Source organism: Pleurodeles waltl, chromosome 12 (genome assembly GCF_031143425.1).
Source record: "Pleurodeles waltl isolate 20211129_DDA chromosome 12, aPleWal1.hap1.20221129, whole genome shotgun sequence".
In the NCBI taxonomy this organism is placed as follows: Eukaryota; Metazoa; Chordata; class Amphibia; order Caudata; family Salamandridae; genus Pleurodeles; species Pleurodeles waltl.
Window position 1 is genome coordinate 147,230,108 of NC_090451.1, and position 21,077 is coordinate 147,251,184.

The window sequence follows — 21,077 nt, forward strand, 5'->3', positions numbered from 1 at the left end:
TGACCTCTGTGGGTCAGACAGAAACTTATTAGGCCCTCGGGTACAAGGTACAGGCTTCTCAGAGAATGCAGACAGAGCTGCTATAGTGGGGTTGGGGTAAAAACATGGGTTTCTGCGTTCAAGAGGTGGAGCTCGGTCTTGTAGGGGCAGAGGTCATAGCTTTCAAACCTCAGACAATGACCAATCAGAAGACCCCGTGACTGTTCAGGGTAAGGACTATGAGAGAGTGAACCAATCTCACTTGGAGGCAGGAATGCAAGGGTAGAGTTTAACCAGGGATATGACTATATAAAGGAGAGTCAGTGAGTCAGTCCTCGTGGAGCAAAGGCTCTTACAAGAATCAGGAAAGGAAAGGAGGAGTAGAGGGATCTGACAAGCCATATCCCAATCAGGCCTTTGCTGTTTACAGTGAAACAGGAGCCCAAACCAAGAATTAAGACAGCAGGGTAAGCTTTGGATATTAATGGGCATTATTGATCGTACTTAAATATGACAGGTGGTGGTCTGCTGTGAAAAAGCGTCTTCAACTATCAATGGATCTGGATACTCAGAGGCGATGTTTTGAGGTCTGTGGTCTAAGAGAGGTGTTAACTATAAATGAAGATGAATATTGAGAGTAGATACTGGGAGACAGTGCTCATGTGATAAAGATACAGACATAAGAAGTGAAACATACATATATATATATATATATATATATATATATATACACACACACATATGTTACACATCGTGGCGTAAAGAATAAAGAGACAGACATCACTACTTCCTAAAAATGTATTATATTTGCAAAGTGCTATATCACCGAATGTTAGGAACTGTTCCCTAATCTGGTAGTATCCCATAGAATGGATTGCAAGCTCAGACACCACTCCTTGGCAGCTGACACGAGCTGCCAGGTGAATTTGCCACCACCAAAGTTTGCATCACCACACACTCCTAGGGACGTGTAATTCGCCCCTCAAGGCTTAGAGAACACTGAACTCATCGAAGGGCAAACCAGATATGCAGCCCTAGACAATATTTATTCTTGAAAATGACTTTGCCAAAATCTAAGGCACAAGCTAAGTGCCATTTTTGTTCATGCACACCAGAAACAACACTGTCCCCACATTAAGGTAGAACGGTTTTGATTGTAGAGGTACTGTGTTTACACTAAACTATTTAATCGAATAGAGAATAAAAGTTCTGTTTATTTTTCAAAGTAATAGAACTGAGGGTCAATTTATTTTTTGTGTGTTATTCAAGTGCCATCTGCAGCTGGATTTCTTAAATAATCCCTTGCTGGTTTTCTAATACAACAAACAGATGCAGTAGTTTGTTAAACAGGAATAAAACATTTCCATGAAGCTAAGCATTAACGTTACCTTAAACGTATACTGACAATGGTATAGCTTATCCTCAGTTAGGTTTCTGGTGTGGAAACAAAGCAAATCAAGTAATCCCAGAAATGACTAAAAACACCAGGGAAAAGAGGTGAAAGAGAAAGAGGTGCTCCGTTGCCCCACGCCTAATAGTCCATCGTGGAGACATTGCAATAGCTGTGCCATCCCTTGACCAAAGATGCTCACACTCCATTCCACCCCCATCACATTCGTTTTCAGCTCTTTGCTGATTGAAGTTCAAGCAGTTCCCCATCCTGAATTCACAAAGCTGTAATGAATGTAGCATATAATTAACAGAGTCTGTCCCATTCCAGCCTGAAAATCTCCACCCATAGTTGTATGTGGTGGAGGCTGTGGTGTACCTTGTATTGGTCCAGCTGCAGTGAGTGGTACACCACCTACCCTCATGGTTGGTTGTTGGAAGGGTTCCCATATAGCATTACACGTTGTCATGTGATCATTCATTTTTTATACTACTGAACCATTCGGAATGCCTAGGACAGGAGAGCTTCCTAATTATAGTGTGTGAGGATGCATACCTCGGTCACCACTAACGATGTCACCAGCCGGCACTGAGTATGCTTGTTGGGCACAGCACTGACTGCCAGAAGCCTCTTGCCTGTCACTAGTGCAAGTAGTAAATAGCTGGTCAATTAATAGTCCAAATATGCTGCATACTACTCCCATGCTTATATTAAGACATCTATGTAAGGTGGAGCAGGGGACTGTCCACAGACATTTACCCGGCCTGTCTGAAGGCAGGGTACCAACTGGTTCTGCTTCCATTGTTGTAATTGGGCTAGCCTGCATTCAGACGGGATCTTGGAAGGAGTTTGGAATACCGTTGTTCAGCAGTTGGTCTAAGTGCATGATAGTTCGCTCTCGCCATTCCCTTCAAGAGATGAAGGTGAGCCCAATCCTCAGGCCACAGTATTCCGGGTGGGAGCTGAGGCATGAAGCCAGGGGCATACTTTCAGAGGTTACTTCCAGTTGGCCGTCATGGCTCAGACTATTGGATTATTCATTTGTGGTGGAAGGGACTGGGACTTACATCAGGCTTCCAGAGTAAACTCGCAGTAAAACAGCCCTTTTCTACGTTTTCCATGGCGGGTGCTCCGGTGTGGTATGGAGCAGGTGTATTAGGTGTGAGTGTTGGTGAGAAAGGTAGATTGAGCTTCTATGGAGTAGACTGAGTCCACCCACCTCTGCATGTGCGTAGAGCAATTTTTAGTTGAAGCCGTCTTCCCAGAGTAATGACAGCCTCTGCATCTGTTCTCGATATCAGGGATTTAGGGGTAACGAGAGGAAGGATTGCAAACATAATTATATCGCATGTCCACTACCATCTTCACAGCAGTGATAGCTGCAGTCCAGACCACTTCCCACAGTTTTCATGGGTCTTCCATATAAGTGGTTGTATGATGTCCTCTCTCATGCTAACCAGACCTCGGTTTAAGAGGATCTCTAAATATTGCAATACACTATACATCCATTTAAGTTGATACCCTTCAATGCAGGGCTCTTGGGCATAGACTTCAGTTCACATTTTTTCCAATTTATTTTATATCCTGACAACCAACAGAAGTTTCTCGCAGCGATATCATGGCCGGAAGGGCTTTCCTCCAGTTTAGTTACTCATATTAGGCTATCCTCTGCATAAAGGAAAATAACTTAAAGGGCCTGCAGTGGTCGAGATGCCCTGAATCTGTGGGGATTTCTGAATGGCTGTGGCTAAAGGCTCCATTGTAAGAAACAAAAGTGTGGAAAGCCCGGAAAGGGGGCACCCCTTAGCCCCATATGATGTATCTGGCTTTCACCAGGATCTAGGATTCACACAGTCACTGCCCCTGCCCTGTCACTCTAAATTTGAACAGGTGTACAAGGACTGTGAGCTGTGGGCATATGCACAAATACACAGAATAAAATAATTATATTGTGGGATGCTGACAATGGAGGAAGCAGTAAGAAATAGTTCCAGGGCTGCAACGCCTTTGAGTCTGTGCAAACCTATTAACTTGCATGATTTAAAGATTTTCATCATATTTTCTTTAATCTTTTTCCACGCTGAGAAAGGTTGGACATTTACTCCTGACAAGGGCAAAAGTAGAAGTTCTTCTAAGGTTGGGAAAAAGTGGTTGGAGTGAAAGTGAACTTGTAAACGATCAATACATTTTGGCATGAGCAAATCTACACATGCACATTTACTCATGCTAAAATACAGTTCACAAATATTTTCTAGGATTATGGTTTCCTGGTCTACTTCTGTAAATTCTTATGAATTCATGAAAGCCACGAATGCACAAACATATACCATGGGTGCACTTTTGTGACTTCCTTTAAGAATTGGGCCACTAATTAGGTCTGGATTTAACCACAGCATTTTATTTTTATTAAAATTATTTTTCTCTCTCTATCCATCTGTTGGTTGGCTTCACTGTGAGTGATAGCATTCTGCTCTTCAACAAGGAGCATATTGGCAAACAAAGTAGTTTTGTTAAGTGCGAAGAGCTACTGTGGCAATTTGTGCTTTTTGAGACCATTTTGTTTTTTTTGCTTTTTGCAAATGTTTGTTAAAGTGGTGAGGGCCTGGCAGCTCCCACTACAATAAAGTTTAACAAAAGCCATATCAAAACAAGACACACATTGACAAAACCAAAAGACTGACGACCAATGTCAGATCAGTTGGCTTTGCCAGTGCTTGTTTATTTTTATGGTTCCCATAATTTTGTTGAACGTGGTTACACTGATTTTCCATTATGAATATTTTTGGGGAATACTAGCATGCATCAACACATTTTATTAAATGGTGATTCAAATAAATAGTACCCAACATTTTACAGTAATTTAGCAAGATGTTTTTTTCCTACTTGAATTTTTTTCTGAATATTTTATTTTGAAAGCAAAGAATCATCAATATTGCTTACAAGCTTCTGAAAACCTTTACATCTAATAAGAGAGCATTCTTTGAGCATTAAATGTAGCCTTATATTGTAAAACTTTTCAAAGGTGTGTATACACATTTTGTTACTGGAACCACTGTCAGTAGTGCAGTGTGACATAACAATGTTTATTTAGAGCGCTCACCCTAATAATAAAGGCTTTGCATTAATGAGCCATAAAAACAAGTTTGATCAGCATTAACACATAGACACAAATATTACGTCAACTGCAGACAGTTTCCTTCTCTGTAACCTGGCAGCCAAAGGGTTTGTGCTGCAGGAGGTTGGGGCTACTTGTCCCAAGGACACAACAAACATGAAAACATGGTCTCCTTGACCCCAAACAATATTTCCTGGGCGTTGGGCTATAGGAATTCCACACCCCTACTCTCTTCTGCAAATACTACTCCCTCCATATGTCTTCTTCTCTCACTACTCTTCTTCCCACTCACATCCTACTCTCTTCCCACTCTTCATCACGGCTTATCCAGACCTATTTATATTAAACCCAGGTGACAGTAATTGCTCTAACAAATCACCTGTGCCATTTAAGACTTTGTGTTGTTTTTACTGTTAATCTCTAAAGCTCATCTAAACATTCTGTGACAATGTCCTGGGGAAATCTACTAAATGAATAATAAATAGATCAATAAATGAGTCTCTTCATTGAACAACACATTTAGCCATTCATTCACTCATCTGGTATGCACTCTCTCTGCCATCCCACATACACCCACAGACTCAGCAATGAAGAGACACATTCAGTTGTAAGCCAGACCTGCTAACTTGGCCAATTTGTTTTATTAAATCATTTGTACTCGGCAAATATGTCACATTTGACCCAGATGCCTAGGTTAGAGGAAGAGACATCTGGGGGAACGCATTATTGCGGCTGCACCATCATGTGTTACTGAAGTGACATTATCATGTAACTGAAAATACATATATTATGGTGGTCATTTCAACCTCGGCGGTCTTTTCACAAGATCGCCGAGGGACTGCCGTGCTGAAGACCGCCAGTGCTGGTGGTTTTCCGCTCGCGAATTATGACTGCTGGCAGCCCTCCATCCTTTTCCAGACGGAGAGCCGCCAGCAGCCATACTGGTGGTTGGTGGGGAAGTGGAGGTTTCTCCACCTTCACCACCCCGTCAACAGAACACCGCCCACCCAATCACGTTACGTGATTCGGCATGGCGGTGTTCTGTTGACGGGGTGCTGGCGGCGGAGCAGCCCCCATGGATCCCGTCCCCTCCTGGAGGATCAACAGACTAGGTAAGTTGATTGTCCGTTAGGGGAAGGGGGTGGGAGGGTGTTGTGTGTTGTGTGCATGCATGGGGGTGTGCGTGTGAGTATGTATAGGGGGTGTGTGAGTGCGTGTATGCATACGGGGTGTTGTGTGTTTGGAAATGTGCGCATGTCTGTCTGTATGTATGACTGTGTGGATGTGTGCGTGTATGTCTGAATGTGGGTGTGCGTGTATGACTGTGTGTGTGGCTGTTGGCATGCTTGTTGGTGTGTGTGCAGGTATGTGTGTTGGTGGTGTCTGCGTGCATGTCGGGTGTGAGTCTGTATAGTGATGTTGGGGGTGGGGGTCCTGCCACCTTCGGGGGGTGGCAGGGGGGTGGGGGGTGTCGGGGAAGGACTCTGGGATGGGGGCGGGGTGGGTGAGACCCCTACCATGCCAGGGAAGGAATTCCCTGGCACTGATAGTGCTTACCGTCATGGATTTCATGGCGGTTCCCAACCCCATGAAATCCATGGCGGTCAGCCGGGTCATGATACCGCCGGTGGTCTTGTGACGACCGCTGGGCTGGAGACCCAAGTCTCCAGCCCAGTGGTCGTCTCCGCCCTGGTGGTCGGTTCGGAGAAGTGGCGGATGGCCATAGCGGTAACCGCCATGGTCATGATTCCATTTTTTTTACCGCCAGCCTGTTGGCGGTAAGACCGTCGCTTCTCCGCCAACCGCCAGGGTTGTAATGAGGGCCCATGTGCCTTAACATTACTAATTTAAAGTGGAGCATCTAGATCGTTGTACTGAAAAGTATTAATTCATATGTATGTGTTCTAATGTTTGAATTTAACATGTTGAATGTTAATACATGTGCACATTTGTACTTGTGCATATAGTATTATGGTGTAACTGCATATAATCACATTTCATTTATAATTTTTGTTTAGTTAGAATTGTGAAGTGCACATATAATCATGTATTTCGAATATATATTGAAATGTCACATTAAGTTAGCATACCCAAAGGGCCTGAAATGTTAAGTTCACGTATCTAACCTTCAAAATAGAGTTTTGCTCGCGTTGCAATATTCTTTATTTGTGGTTGCAGCCATCTGATTCTACAGTTAATGAAAGGCATATTGTGTATTTGAGTTAGTGAGATACCGGAGGATACTTTGGCAAGGACAAAGGAGCACTAACGAACTGAGAAGAAAATACTCCGGTTTGTGTACCTTGATCCTACAGACACTCAAGGTCATCCTGATGTTCGACTTGTGGAATAAGGATTTGAAGGATTTGATGAGAGTTGTTAATTTGAACTGTGCAAGGAAGATGGCAAACTACTGGTGTTGCTGACATAGACTTCTTAAAAGTTCTGTAGGTTTAATTGGTATTCATTTAGACAAGAATAGATTCTGACGAGAGCAGATTCCCTTGAGACTTGGAGGGATACAGACCTCTCTACTCTTTATCCCTTTCTGTGGCTTCATGCTCCACAACACCGCTCTGTATCAGAACTTCTGCTGAGGCTTCTGCTATGCTGACACCTTCCTATATTTTCCTAAAACTTAAATAGGATTTCATTTAGTTAAGTTTAAGGTATTTAAATTGATTTAGGCTGTCCAATGATTAGCCAAGAGAACCGCAATTTATATACTGATCACCAACTCTTGTTCATCATCTTTTGTATTGCTGCAACAGAAATTCTTGTATGGCTTATGCTTATACGATTTAACATCATTCAACACTTTACTTCACCTTTGGTGATTTTTTAATTATATAGCATGATTTTGAGATCCATGTACATAAGTTTGACCCTTAATTTGTGATAAACTCTTGAACTGAACTGATTTAATGTGTGACCAAAATAGCATGCACTGTTAAATTATTTGAAGTGTTGATTTTAACCCCTCCTTACCCCTTGAGACTTCTAAAAAACTCTGGCAGAAGAGGAGAAGCAAGAATATGGGCCCTGAGCATCATCATCCATCACCCTTTGACACCCTGATGGCATTGCGGGATTGACCTTTCGCCCACACCTAACCCCTCAACAGTTTCCTATTTCCTTGGTTTTTTTTTGCTGAAGGACTAGAGTAGGGAGTAGGGAGTGGAAACTACAAAACAAAACAGGGTTCATTTAGACCAGTTTTCTTTCAGTTCCTAATGGTGCTGTCCTATGAAACCAAGGATACTATGGCCACGCCAGCGACATCAGAGGAAAAGTATGGGGTAGCACACTTTTGACAGAGCAATAGCATGTTGCTATGACCCATCTTAAAATACTCTACTTTGTTGGCACTGGAACCTGTGATCAGTTATGTATGGAAGTGTTGCTTGTTTAACACATTGGGCCAGTCATCCATCACTTCGTCAAATTCCAATCACGTTTATCCAGTTTGCAGGAAATACATATAGAGGTAAAATGCGTTACTGAGGTTAAAGAAATAGGGAGACTGGCTCCAAGCTACCAATCTTTATAGGCAGGTATTTCTACAAAAGCAATCCAATCCAAGTGCCATAACTGGTGCCTCCAATTGCACCAAATGCTACTGCACATTTATTGCAAGTTTTAAAACTGAAGCTGAAGTAGAATTTTCTGAATGAGTGACAGCCTGTTGCCCACCTGATCATGACTAAATCATGTGTATATGAAGGAGGGTACTTCCAGGGACGTAGCTACAATTGGTTTAGCAGGTGCAGTGGTGCCAGAACCCAAAGCCCTGAATGGCCCATTGATACTTGATAATTGCTGTATTGTACTACCTCAATAGTCAAAGGACAATTTCCTTGGTTTGTACCATGGCATCCTTGGTATGTCACTTTGTACTGCTCCATTATCTGGCTTTCCCTGCGACAAAACTGCCATGTTTCCCAGGTCTATGTCTGGTGTGCTTGTCCAGTCTAGGTTTTGTCTTTGAATTCTAGGACTTGTAGTCCTGTTTTGTAATGGAATAAACAAGACTAAAAGTCCCAGGATCCACAAAAAGCCTTGGACTTGAGCACCACCATGCATGAGCCTGAGAATCTTTACAGGGCTGTTTTGAGGACTCACTAGAGACAAAACAATCAGTTAGCAGAGGCAGGCATTCTTTGTATCACCACCTCTGTAAGGTGGTCCAGCAACAGTCTTCATTTAATGCATGCATGATGGTGTCCAAGCCCCTCCTTTAGAGTAGCAATATTGGGCTTCTTTTGGTTTGCTTTGGACTAGACAGTGTTCTAAGAATCTGGTAACACTGGAGGTAGTTTGAAGTGTTTTGGAAATATTTTAAAGGACTGCCCTAGCCAGCACTTCTGACATACAGTTTGTTGGTGTCCGATCTCATCAGCCTTTTCTGACCCTCCACTGTGTACCAAAATTATTAAATGGCCCTCCTTATAAAATATAAAAGCTCTGAAGGACCAGTAGGTACTGGGAGGGTCAGGGATACTTAAAGAAGAGCAGTTGGATTACGGATGGAGGTTTGGTGTTGTTTTAAGAGTCTGCACTTCCTGCACATGACACTAAAATAGGATTGTAAACAAAATTGTATATTCTATTGTAACATTTGTTTTCTGTTTTTGTATAGTTTAATTAGTTGCCATGGATCATTACCAAAGCTCTAGAACACATTTAAAATATTTTTTTTTTATATATTTGCTATTTCAAGTATGTACTGATAACGGCTAGAAATACTGGCTTTAGATGATTTTGCTGTCACCCACTACATTATTATGAGTGGAAATGTTTGTTGTGTTTTCTTTTATTAATGTTGTTCACAACAGTGTAGGGTCTGGAGTTAAAGCTAAAAAAAACATGTACTTAAGGACTTTGCTGCTCAGGTTATATCTTCATGTATGTCCTTCATGGACCATTTAAACTAACAACTGCAGAAACACCATCCGATCAGTTCCATCACACAAATTTGTTAGAGTAATTTTGAGTGTGTACAATTTGCGGTAGTTTATAGACAAATGGTACTGAGGGCTTGTTTACTGTCATATGCTTACCAGTGTCTTGGTGCAGTAGTTGCCAGTGTCTTGGTGCAGTGGTTGTCAGTGTCTTGGTGGATCATGGTGAAGGCATGCCACTTACATATATCCTCATTGAGTAAGGAACTGGACGAGGATGGGGATTAGAATGTAATGCTTTGATAATGTCCTGGTAATAAGCACTCTGACTATCACTCCTTCATCCCACTACATATATAAATACCATTCCACCTGAAACTGTCTCCCTACATAGGCATCTGCTATGATGCCAGATCTCCAATCTATTTTCATAATCCCTTGCACTAGGCACCACAAATTGTTCCATGGAACCTGATCTAATTTTAACTAAAGGCAACATGCTCCTCCTTCAGCAGCCAAAATCCCTTCAGCTCTTTTGAATATTAATATTTGTGGGTTCCAGTCTGTTGGATAGCCATGGAATGCCTCCAGAGTGTGTCTAAGGAATGAGAAACTGGGCTAGCATGATGGCATCTGTCCTTCAACTGCCAAAACACTTATAGTCTTCTGATATAAGTAGTCTTCTTTTTATGTGCCACAGCTTAGACACGTTATTCCTGGAGCAACTCAATTAAACAGAGCTCCCTGCTTACGTGTTCACCGGAAGCCCCATTTCTCTGTCCTGCTCATGCCTGCCATGGTCCATCCTCTAACACAGCATGGCTGCATCAAGTCTCATCCACACCCAGGAGGCAACACAGATCGAATTGGTCAGAATATCAAATACAGTGTACAATTTGCATTTTTTTCTTATAATATTCAAAGTGTTCAGAATTGTTGGTGTATACAATGGTGCTATCTTGGGTAAGTTAACAATTTTTATAGTTCACAATTGCAGTTTCTAGCACCTTTATTCCAATGTGTTAACTGCTTTGTTCTTGGTGCCAAGTTTAGTATGCCACAGGCTTAAGTACTGATCAGCATAATAGTTGTTAAATCTCTTAATAAATTCAAGTGTACTCATGATAGACCAGCTGAACTTGCATGTCACTTCCTGTGATGTCATGCCTGGTGATGTCACGCACAGTGATATCACATACAGTGATGGCATGCCTATTCTGCCTAACTTGGTGAGTCTCCCTACTTCTTTTTTTAGGACTTGAACCCTGATTAAAGATATCAACAAATTCTGAGGCTTGACAGCATAAGACTTGCTGAAAAGTGCCTTGGATATAGCTATACAATACAGAGCGGAGTCGGTCATCTAGTAAACACATCAAACATAAGCAACACATTTATACAGCTGGAAATAGTAAACGATCGGTAAAAAACGTAGATAATTTCTCAGTGCAGATATAGGAACATGCCGATCTGATAGTTAAAGTGCACTGATTCACACGCTGTAGGGAGCGATACTCTCTGCAATGGGAACTAGTTGGTGGAGGAGGAGATTTGAGTTGTAGAGGGACATACCATGGGCTGTGGTGCCATTTGAATATTGCTTCTTCACTGCAAGCTTGACTTGGTTCAATGCATTTGTGTACTCTTTATGATAGTGGCTAACATTCACGTTGACTTGGACTGTGTGGTTCACGATGACAGTGATGTTACTGCAAGCAGAAAAAGAAAAGGAGACAGTATTAAATATGGAGTGTGGAAAGGACACGAGCAGGAAGTCACTGTCAAACAGCCAGATCAGTCTAGAAACGCCACTTTCTGGGCAGGGCACTCAGTCTCACTGCACCATGGTAGACAATTCCTTTTCTTATCACAATTCTTTATTGACATTTCTGTGTGACATCATATCATACAACATAGTATGCACTAGCAGTATAAGAAAACATATTGCCTGAAATGAGGTAAGCAAGTACACCCCATAGAAAACCTTACAAGATCATGAGTTAAAAATAAAAAGTCAAGAGGAGAAACATTCTTGGGGTGAACTAGAGCTGGCCATTGCAAAGGTAGTGCCCAGGGCATTGGCGGATAGAAATGTGGCGCCCTTGGTGATAGTAGTGAATTAAATGAGGCAGCAGGAGGTCCCCTATGTGTTCACTGGACAGTACCTGAATGAGCAGCAACTGGCCCCTGGACACAAACATCCCCGGACCTTCCTCAGCTCACCTAAATCACCGATAGCTTAGCTGCTTCACGCAGATGATGGTTTTGGTGATGTGTGTCAACTGGAGTCAAAGGGTGAAGGGAGAACAATAAAGGGGGCTAAAATTGTGTTAAAAACATCACCGGTGGTATGATAATGAAGGACTACAAACACTTTAAACTGGCAAATCAGACAGAAATGAACAGGCAGGGACGAGTACAAGGCTGGATTAAGATGAGAAGGGTCCTACTGTTGACATAACCTTAATACACACAGCTCCATGCTCTCCTCAAAATACTGTCGCTCTGGCCTGGGCCGTGGCCTGGGCCTGGGCCCAGCTCGCACATGCTAAAGATTGGCCTGGGTGGACATCATGGGGCAATTCTCACACTTAGAGAAAGCAAAACTAAGCAGTTTGAAGGACATGTCTCCAACCCATAAGAAGGGCAACCTAAGTGACCAGATGCCTCCTTCGCTAACCATATCTAATCCAGGACTGATGCGTCTGAGTTATCAAACGCAGGGGTGTTGGGACACGAGGGCAGGATAAGGAAATAGGGAGACAAACAGGCTGCCCATCAGTTCCCGTAAGTGAAGTAAGCATGTAAAAAACTGTGTCTCGATCAGGTATCGGAGAGGAAGTACCCCCATTCTCCCACAAATTATGAAACCCTGTCAGACTTATAAATCGATCTCCCAAATGCGCTATCTTATGCATGTCTGCCAGTCACGTCAGGAGGGGTGGGATCCTCTCTGTCTTCCATAGACATAGCCAGTTGAGAACAATCTAATCTCTGTAAGAAATTGGGTTATTGGTTGAGGGTGGTGAAACCCTTCTCAACCTGCAACCATGAGCCTTCTCAGGGGGAAGTCACAAGCGTTGTAGGAAATTTAAAAAATAAACACACTGTAGTAATTGCGAAATGTGAAAATATTGCGCAGCATCGAGCCCAAGCAGAGACCACACAGCCATTCATATTTAGAAACCAGTTTAGACCTAACCCCCACACTGACACAAGCAAGGTGAAATATTCATTTAAGGATATAATGGAATAAGAAACATGAAATGGTTTTACAGTTAAAGGTCAACTCATGTGTAACAGACCCACAAGCATTTACATCAGCAAACAAGTCCCCAAGCACACTCTCTGTGCCTACAAACAGGTTGCAGCCTGATAAGACAATGGGTACATAATTGAATTATCCCAGAGCACATAGGTAAACAATCAAAAAATCGGTGCAGGGAAGAGACCAAATTCTGAGCACACGGAGGTCTGAGGCACACAATACTGCCAGCATTCACTTCACTTAATTCCATTTACCATGAAGCATGCACACATTCATGGGTCAAAGAATACCCTGTCATAAAGCATTGTCAAATGTATAGTATATTAGCTCAGGAATTCGGTGTTATGGGGGTCACATGTTTTTGTGTGTTTTTCCATTTTAAATCAATAGCTTTTAAGTTAACTCTTATTTCTTAAATGTAATAATGCAAATTGTATAAAAAAGCTTGTCTGTGAACAGGCATTTGAGAAAAACCATGGAGATTGTGTAGGGCTAAGGTGAAGTCTGCAGTGTTTTTCTCCCTGTCCCAACAGTTAGTAAATACTGTCTTTGGATTGCCAAGAAGATTCTGCGTGGTTATTTGAGTTTTAGCAACATTTTCATTCACCATGCTACAGTTGGCAAGCCACATTCCAGGAGTTCCTTTGCCACCCACCTGACGGCTGACACTGTGTCCCCTCCAATGTGTCCCGCACCTGACGGCTGACAGTGGAAGAAAGCCTACCCCTGCTGCAAAGAATCCAGTGTGGACACTCTTTATGAGATGAGCAGAAACCTAGTTTACAACTGAAATTATGCCTGTGCATAAGGGGTTGGGAAGGATCCGGGGACCTCCATCTCTTTAAGGTGAGGACAAAGAGGATCACGATCCTTGTTTGTGAATAAGCGCATCCTTCTTCACAATGTTAAATGCAGATGTAGAAATAAGGTAGAATAGAATTTTATGTTGTATTTTTATGTACCTGAAAGATAAGAGACAGAGGAGGTCCCTCATGCAACTTTTTACATTTTTGTTATTGAAGAACTGTGTACATGTGTTGCACAATCAAGAAGACACCTGCATAACTAGTTAACCTGTGATTCCCAACAACGGGTTGGAAGGGGCCTGTAGGGGAGCTTTGAAATCGGAAGGTGGGAAGAGGTGCTCCATTTGACACTGAGGGACAGCTGAAAAGTTGGTGTTGCTAAACTTTACCTCCAGTTAAGAGCTGAGCACTCAAAGTTCCCAACCTGGACTTATTGTCCAGCAGACTTTCTGTGGTTTCAAAAAATGCGCATTCTGAAGTGAATCTCCTCTGGGGCATGGAGGAAAGAGGCCAGGGATTGTTAGTTGCATAGAGATGTGATTATCCCCCTAGAATAGAATGTTATGTTCTATTTTTATGTAACTGAAATGTAAAAGACAGAAGAGGTACCACATGCAACTTTTTAATTTTGTTATTGGAGGATTGTGTACATGTGTTACACAATCAACAAGGCACCTATATAATTAGTTAACCTGTGATTCCCAAAAGTTGGGTGGAAGTGGCCTGTGGGGGAGTTTTGAAATCAGAAGGTGCTGAGATGTGCTCTGTTTGACACAGGGGGACAGCTGAAAAGCTTGCGTCGCTAAACTTTACCTCCATTTAAGAGATAAGCACTCAAAGTACCCATCCTGGTCATAATGTCCGGCAGTATTTCTGCAGTTTCTAAAATGCACAGTCTGAAGTGAATCTCCTCTGGGCCATAGAGGAAAGAGGCTAGGGGTTGTTAGTTGCATTTACCCATAAGTAGTTTAGAGGTGTGATTATTGCCCTAGAGTACAATTTTGTTTTGTGTGGTGTGACAAGGTGAGCACATGCATTTGAATGAAATGTGGCCACAGTATGATGTTGTTGTGTAGTACTATATAATATGCAAAATGTTGTTTTCCGTAAATATTGGAGGTAAGGAAAAGTTAATAATCTAATGTGCCCCATAGAATTGGTAAAGCAGAATTAAAAGTAGAATGTATATCGTGAAACAATAAATAAAAGGAGTAGACAACATTATTCCCAAAATAAGATCCATGTAAATCTACTTTTAAAATATTTAATCTGGTAGCAGAAGAGATAAAAAATTGAAGTATTAAAGAACACCTAGTCATAGAGTCCCCCTTAGAGCATATGTAGAAGGTATTCCCCAGTGGCAAAAATAAATGATAAAAGTATAGTCTGGAGTAGTTTAAAGCCACACAAAAGCATACATAACCTTAGCCAAAGGAAGGAATGGTCAATGATAAGATTATTGAGCATGTTGTCATATACCGCCAAAGTAAATATGCAGGAGCCAAATTAAAGGAAAGAAAAGCCACTCTAGCTTTATGGAATGTCCTAAGTGCAGCAGGGGCTGCCTCAGCAGAACTACCAAGCACCCTCCATGGTGATCCCAATACAAAGTGGACAAGGAGGAGTACTTGTGTGTAGGGGGAAACCCTTTCCAAGTGAACCCGTTGGGAACGTATACACAATGAGGGTGCCCACAGAGTATTTCTGTGTGTCCAGTCTGGTCAGTAACACACATGCTAAACGGGAAACCCACTGTGACGGTGTCTATCAATGACAAGAGATAAGCATTCCTCATAGATACAGGAGCAGCAAAATCATGTATAGAGAGGGAGGCCTTCCAATTTCTAACAGATACATGGACACACAGGGATTCTCTGGGGAAGTAATAAGGGTTCCTTTTACCAAACCAGTGGAGATGGAAGTAGAAAAGAGACACATTGACAGCTGTCTACTATTCTCAACAGCTGCCCCAGCAAACGTGTTAGGAAAATATCTGATGGCCAAATTGAATATGACCATTCATTTTGAACCAGACGGTAGCATGATTTGTTCCACACCTGGCATTCTGGCGCTAGTGGTAGATTCCTCCAGCAGAGATCAAATTAGAGCACAACCCACTGGTATGAAGGCATTTACTGCAACAGTATACACCATCATAACAGAGGCACCAGAGTTACTCGGAATGGATGTTCAATTACCTAAAGAATTCTACTTTAGACAACAAGGACAGGACTCTGGTCTATGAGAAGGTGAGGTGATATTACAAATAGAGGCTTTGGAACCTACACCAACCTATTGCACCGTAATTGCCAGCGACCATAATAATGTTTTGTTGGCACATGTCATCTTCCTTGAGCCAGGAAAGATGGCTAGAGAGATAATGGATGATGAACTGTTTGATGATGACCCCAAGAAAAGAATTATGCTTTTTCAGGAAGACATACCACTAAGGGCTATGTTAGAAGAAAGAAAGCCCACACCAAGTAGAGCATTTGATTCAGTAAAAGAAGTAGATCTGTCATAAGTACAAGATACCCTGTGATCTAAGGGCCCCCACATTGTTGGCCTCATTTGCCTGCCACAACATTCCGGACTATATTGAAGGAAGGTGCCATCTTACCGAGAGGAAAACAGCATCCCTTGTCCAAGGAGGCAGATGAGGGCATCGACCCACTATGCAGGCATTACTAGAACAGGGAGTAATTTACCTTGGGGTGTCTCCTTGCAACACCCTATTTACCTGGTTAGGAAAACTAAGGGCAATATTTGGCGCAGGTTCAAGACCTTTGCCTCTTGAACAACATAGTGTTACCAGAATTCCCAATTGTCTCTGGCCCCTCTATCATCTTGACAAATATCCCTGAGGATGCCAGATATTTCTCAGTTACTGATCTTAAGAGCGTCTTCTTCAGCATCCCTCTCCATTCAGATAGCCACTATTTGACAGCGTTCTCATATCACAAGACTCAGTATTTGCAGTCTTGTTTGCCCCAAGGGTATTGCAAGTCCCCCAGCGTGTTCAACACAGCAATAAAGAATGATCTGTCAAATTTTCAATGTGACAGCACTCTGTTGAAATATGTTGATGACATATTGATCTGTCATCCTACTGAACAACAGTGCATAAGAGATACTGTATCTCTTCTTACCACTCTTGCCTAGAGAAAATACAATGTGAAGAAAGAGAAAATTCAGTGCTGCCACAAAGAAGTCCAATATTTAGGACAATTACTGTCAGCTTGTGGTAGGCGTGTAACACCTGAAAGAGCAGCACTCACCCAGCAAATGACAGAGCCAGAAACTGTCTGGACCTCTGTAACTATGTGAGACAGTGGGTATTTAATTATAACACACTAATAGCCCCATTGTCAGCTGCTATCAAACACACATGAGAAAGGGAGGACAAGATAACATAGATGAAGGAACATTCTTAAAAATTGAAAAATGAAATAACAAGTGCTCCATTCTTGGGTACTCCAGATTACACCAAGAAGTTTTATCTATTCGTCAACAGTCAGGTGGTGACAGCTGTCCTCACACAGAAGTATCTATTGGGGCACAAACCAATCGCATACTTCAGTGGCCTCCTGGACTCAGTCATGAAAAGACACCATCCCTTTGAGCAAGCTCTTGCCAGTGAAGCTTTTACAGTACAGAAGGGCACCCCATAGTTATAGGGGCACCCCTGACACATTATGCATAACATGCTGTGTTTGCTATCATTCAGAAGGTCAAGATCATTTTGACTACTGAAAGTGTCAGGATATGAGGTGATATTGTCACTACCATCTATGAAAGTTGTGAAGTGTCAATCAGTGAATCCTCCGACATTCTTTGCCCACCCAATATTAAACCCAGAGGAGGGTGGGTACTCCAAAAAAAGCTTCTGTTAAGAGGCTATACCAAGAGATTAGTTAGGGAGTCCTACAAAAGAGCAAAGTATTTTAATAGAGAAAGCATGTTCCAACAACATACGAAAGGATCTAAATCCCAAATAGTTTGTGTCATTCAACATTCCAACATAAATGACAAAATCAGAAAAATAATAAATAACAACTGGCAAATCTTGAATTGTGACCAAACAATAGCACCTTTAGAAAGACCTTTGTTGGCTTGCAAGAAAAATCAGAAAATTCGTAACAAACTAGTAAAGGCAGCTCTTCCGCGAGATAGAGATTTTTGTTAAAAGTCCATTACTGGACTGTTTCCAGTCAAAGGCAACCACAAATGTGGAACCTGTAAAGCATGTGCAAAAGCAATTGTTAATGATTCCCTTGTTTGGAAACGAAAGAAGTATAAGCTGCGGGATATGACAAACTGTAAAACGTCTAACTGTATATATTTGATTACCTGTCCCTGCCCAGCTGGTTACGTTGGTGAAACTGGACGTGAGATTAGAGTTAGGATTTCGGAACACCTGTTTAATATTTGAAATAAGAGAGAGGGAGCTCCACTTGTACAACATTGGTTAAATGAAAAACAAAATCTAGATGACCTCTCTTGGATGGTCTTGGAAAAAATTAAAGACGTCAATGGCGAAGAGGGAGTAAAAATCCGGAAAAAACGTGAAGTTTATTGGATTTTTACCTTGGAAACATATTCTGATGGACTAAATGAGTACATTCCTTGGGAAAATGCCCTAATCTGAATGCCCCCCTTTTTTATATCTATGAGTGGGATTTTTGGATTTCAATATGTATATTGCTTAAACCAGGAGTCTGTGACCGTTTTGCTTTTCTTCCCTTTTTTTTTTCCCCCCATATGTGATTGAAGTAGACCTTAGCTCTACAGTGATTAGACATTTGAGCCTACAGGGTGTTGTTGTATCATCTTGACTGAATGGGTCAGGGTTGTAAGCTGGTTGGAACTCTTCCCAGCTTTTCACCCCCGGAAATTATATTTCTTCTAGGTTTATACTGTGATGATCTGGCCACTTCAACATGGCCGATTTTTGATTATCTCTCCTCTGAGTTAGGTCTTGCGATTGCTCGCGACAACTGGCGTTTTCCTTATCCTTATTTAGAGCAGGAGATCTGTACCTTAAAATTAAGGGTACATGTAAAAACAATTTTGGGATTGCGGTCGTTTATATCAAACGGAGGAAGTGTAGTGATTGTCAGGTCATTTGGTTTTTGTAAAAGAAGTAAGGGAAAGGATTTCATGCTGGTAAATACAGATTATCGCCTCTATAAGGTGATCCTTAAATATGGGGTCACTATGATTGTGTACCCTGGTTACCTCTTGGTTCGAAGAATCCGACCGTTCTAATATGGCCGACAAGGTTTCTCTTTGTTTTTCCTTTTTGGTAACGAGATCTCGCGATAACTCGCATGAACTCGCGGTTTCTTGCTGATCAATTGGACATGACTCCTGCCTTTAAAAATGGAAGGACGTCTACCAAACAAGTTTGGCATCGTCGCTATCAGCCTTGCAGGAGAGGATTTTTGCATATTGATTAGGTAATGTGTTTTTAAGGAGAGGGAACGATTGTTATGTCAGTTGATTAGGACACCTTTTTATAACTCTTTTAATATTCTCTTGAACATGGGGATATCGATCGAAATCAGATTTAGTGTTGTATGTTCTAAAAGCTGTGTCAGTCAACTAATTGAACCGATTTTCTGGATGTGGTATTATGAAATAGCCACTTTGTGGTAGGCTAAGACAGAAAATACTGTATAGATCTCTTTACACTTGATGTACTGGACCGCTTCTTTCTCTGTGTATTATGATTAAAAAAATCTTGAAATTGAGCAATTTGGGGTCCTTTTTCCCTCTCTTGTTTTCGTAGATGGAAGATCTTTGACTTATATAACCTTTGAAGAGGATGCCCTGGTATAAATCTGACCGTAAAATGTTCTATCTTTGGTGAAGTGGAAAATGTAATGCACGCATCAGTATGAGTTTTCAGTATTATTATACATATTTTGTATTATAAAGTGACGTTTGAACTGAGCTCTTGGACCTTTTTTCAAAGGTTATCGGTTGTCTTAGGGATCTTTTTTCTTTCTCTTTTTGGAAGGAATATCTGTGAACATACATTGGATTTAGAAAGCTGATGTTCCTTAACCGTTTTTGGATTTAATGTATATCTTCACCTTGGCTGCAGGTATATATTTTTAGTGAAGTGTATGTTGGTACTTATCTGTCACTTGTGGGTTGCATGTTTTTTATTTTCCTATTGGAGCACATTACTTGTACACATTTCTCTTTTTATTTGTATCTTTATTTTTAAATTGCACTTTTCAAATTTTATTTTCATTCTTGGTAAGAGTGGTTACTTGGGTGTTGGCACTGGTGTTTCACCGTATCTCAAGAGTGTATAGTTATTGAACTAATATCTTTTTGTATCTTCTTATCAGGTTATTAATTATTGGGAAGGATTACAAAATTTATGAAGCCTGCAGTTCTTTGTAGTATAAAGCCCTCAAGGAACTGCCCTGATGAAGGTGGCCCCCTAAATTAGAGGACTTCCGACGAAACGCGCGTAGGCTTGGTTCCTAATTCTGTTGGTGCAGGGAATCTATGATTTGGTTATTATTAGACAAGACTGAGCGAGAATAGTTATTTAAACAATAGGATTTTGTCATTTTGAGTTGCTTTACGGCCATTGCCGAAAGAGGAAATGTTTATATTTAATTGCAATCAAATATCTTTGTGCGTTTTAAAAGTTGTACATGTTTATTATTGTGCTATCACCTTTGTGTTGTCTTGTCTTGTGTGGCACTTGGTTTCAGTGAGTCATTGTTGTTTTATATCTGTATACTTGTTTTTACTGTATTTAATTGTTTATGGAATGTTCATGTATGGGTCAGGCTTTTATTTGCTTAACCTTCCTGTCTTGTATGTGTATAATTATAAGAGTCAAGACATTCTGTTTTTTCTTTTTGTACATACACATTTAATAAATATTATCTTTGAATCCACTTTCATAAGTTTTTGTTTTGTATTTGTTTAGAAAGGTTGAACATTAATTGTAGCTCATTTTCTTCTTGTTTGTACTAAAAACATATTTCCCTGGATGAGCTAGTTATCACACCAGGGACCCTCAGTAGTTCACTCCCCTTGTTGGGCACAACTGTGCAACACAAAGTCCCAACAAATGCAGCCAAGCCACAAAGGAGCCTATGCTAGGTAATATTGTCTATTTCTTTGACAGTTCCTCCACAATTGACCAAGAGACAGGAATTATATATACAGGGGCAGCAGTAGTCAAAGCTCTGCATCACTGTTCCTTTGACACACTAAAGGTCATAGACAATTTTTTTTTTTTTTAAACTGTTTATTGAATATAACATTCACATAACAGTACATTGGCTGACTATGATTTATTAAATTATTTGCTTACATGTGTAAACTTGCGCAGCCTTATTGCATAGTGACTTGTTCAAAAGCGAGAAAAGAGAAAACAAGATAGAAACAAACATAAGGTATTGCTAACAGAGCAATAAAGAAAGAGGTATCCAACTTAAATACTGTGCAACAACTGTTTGTCGAGTAGCGATGCAGCAAAACGCGGTTAATGTCACTACTGATGTTAACTACCACTTACAGAGGTTAGTGGAAATAGGAGAAAGGAATACAACTAATATGTGTAAGTTTGTGTAGAGCGAGGAGC

At 41.2% G+C, this 21,077-nt stretch overlaps 1 protein-coding gene across 1 annotated transcript in view; it reads right to left on the reverse strand.

The window, feature by feature from the left end:
* Positions 1-21,077, reverse strand: part of LOC138267098 (pneumococcal serine-rich repeat protein-like) — a 126,043-nt gene that overhangs the window by 21,507 nt on the left and 83,459 nt on the right. Inside the window, exon 7 of the mRNA XM_069215947.1 lies at positions 10,958-11,094. Within this exon, the coding sequence (XP_069072048.1) occupies positions 10,958-11,094 (137 nt within the window). The remainder of the gene's footprint in view (positions 1-10,957; positions 11,095-21,077) is intronic.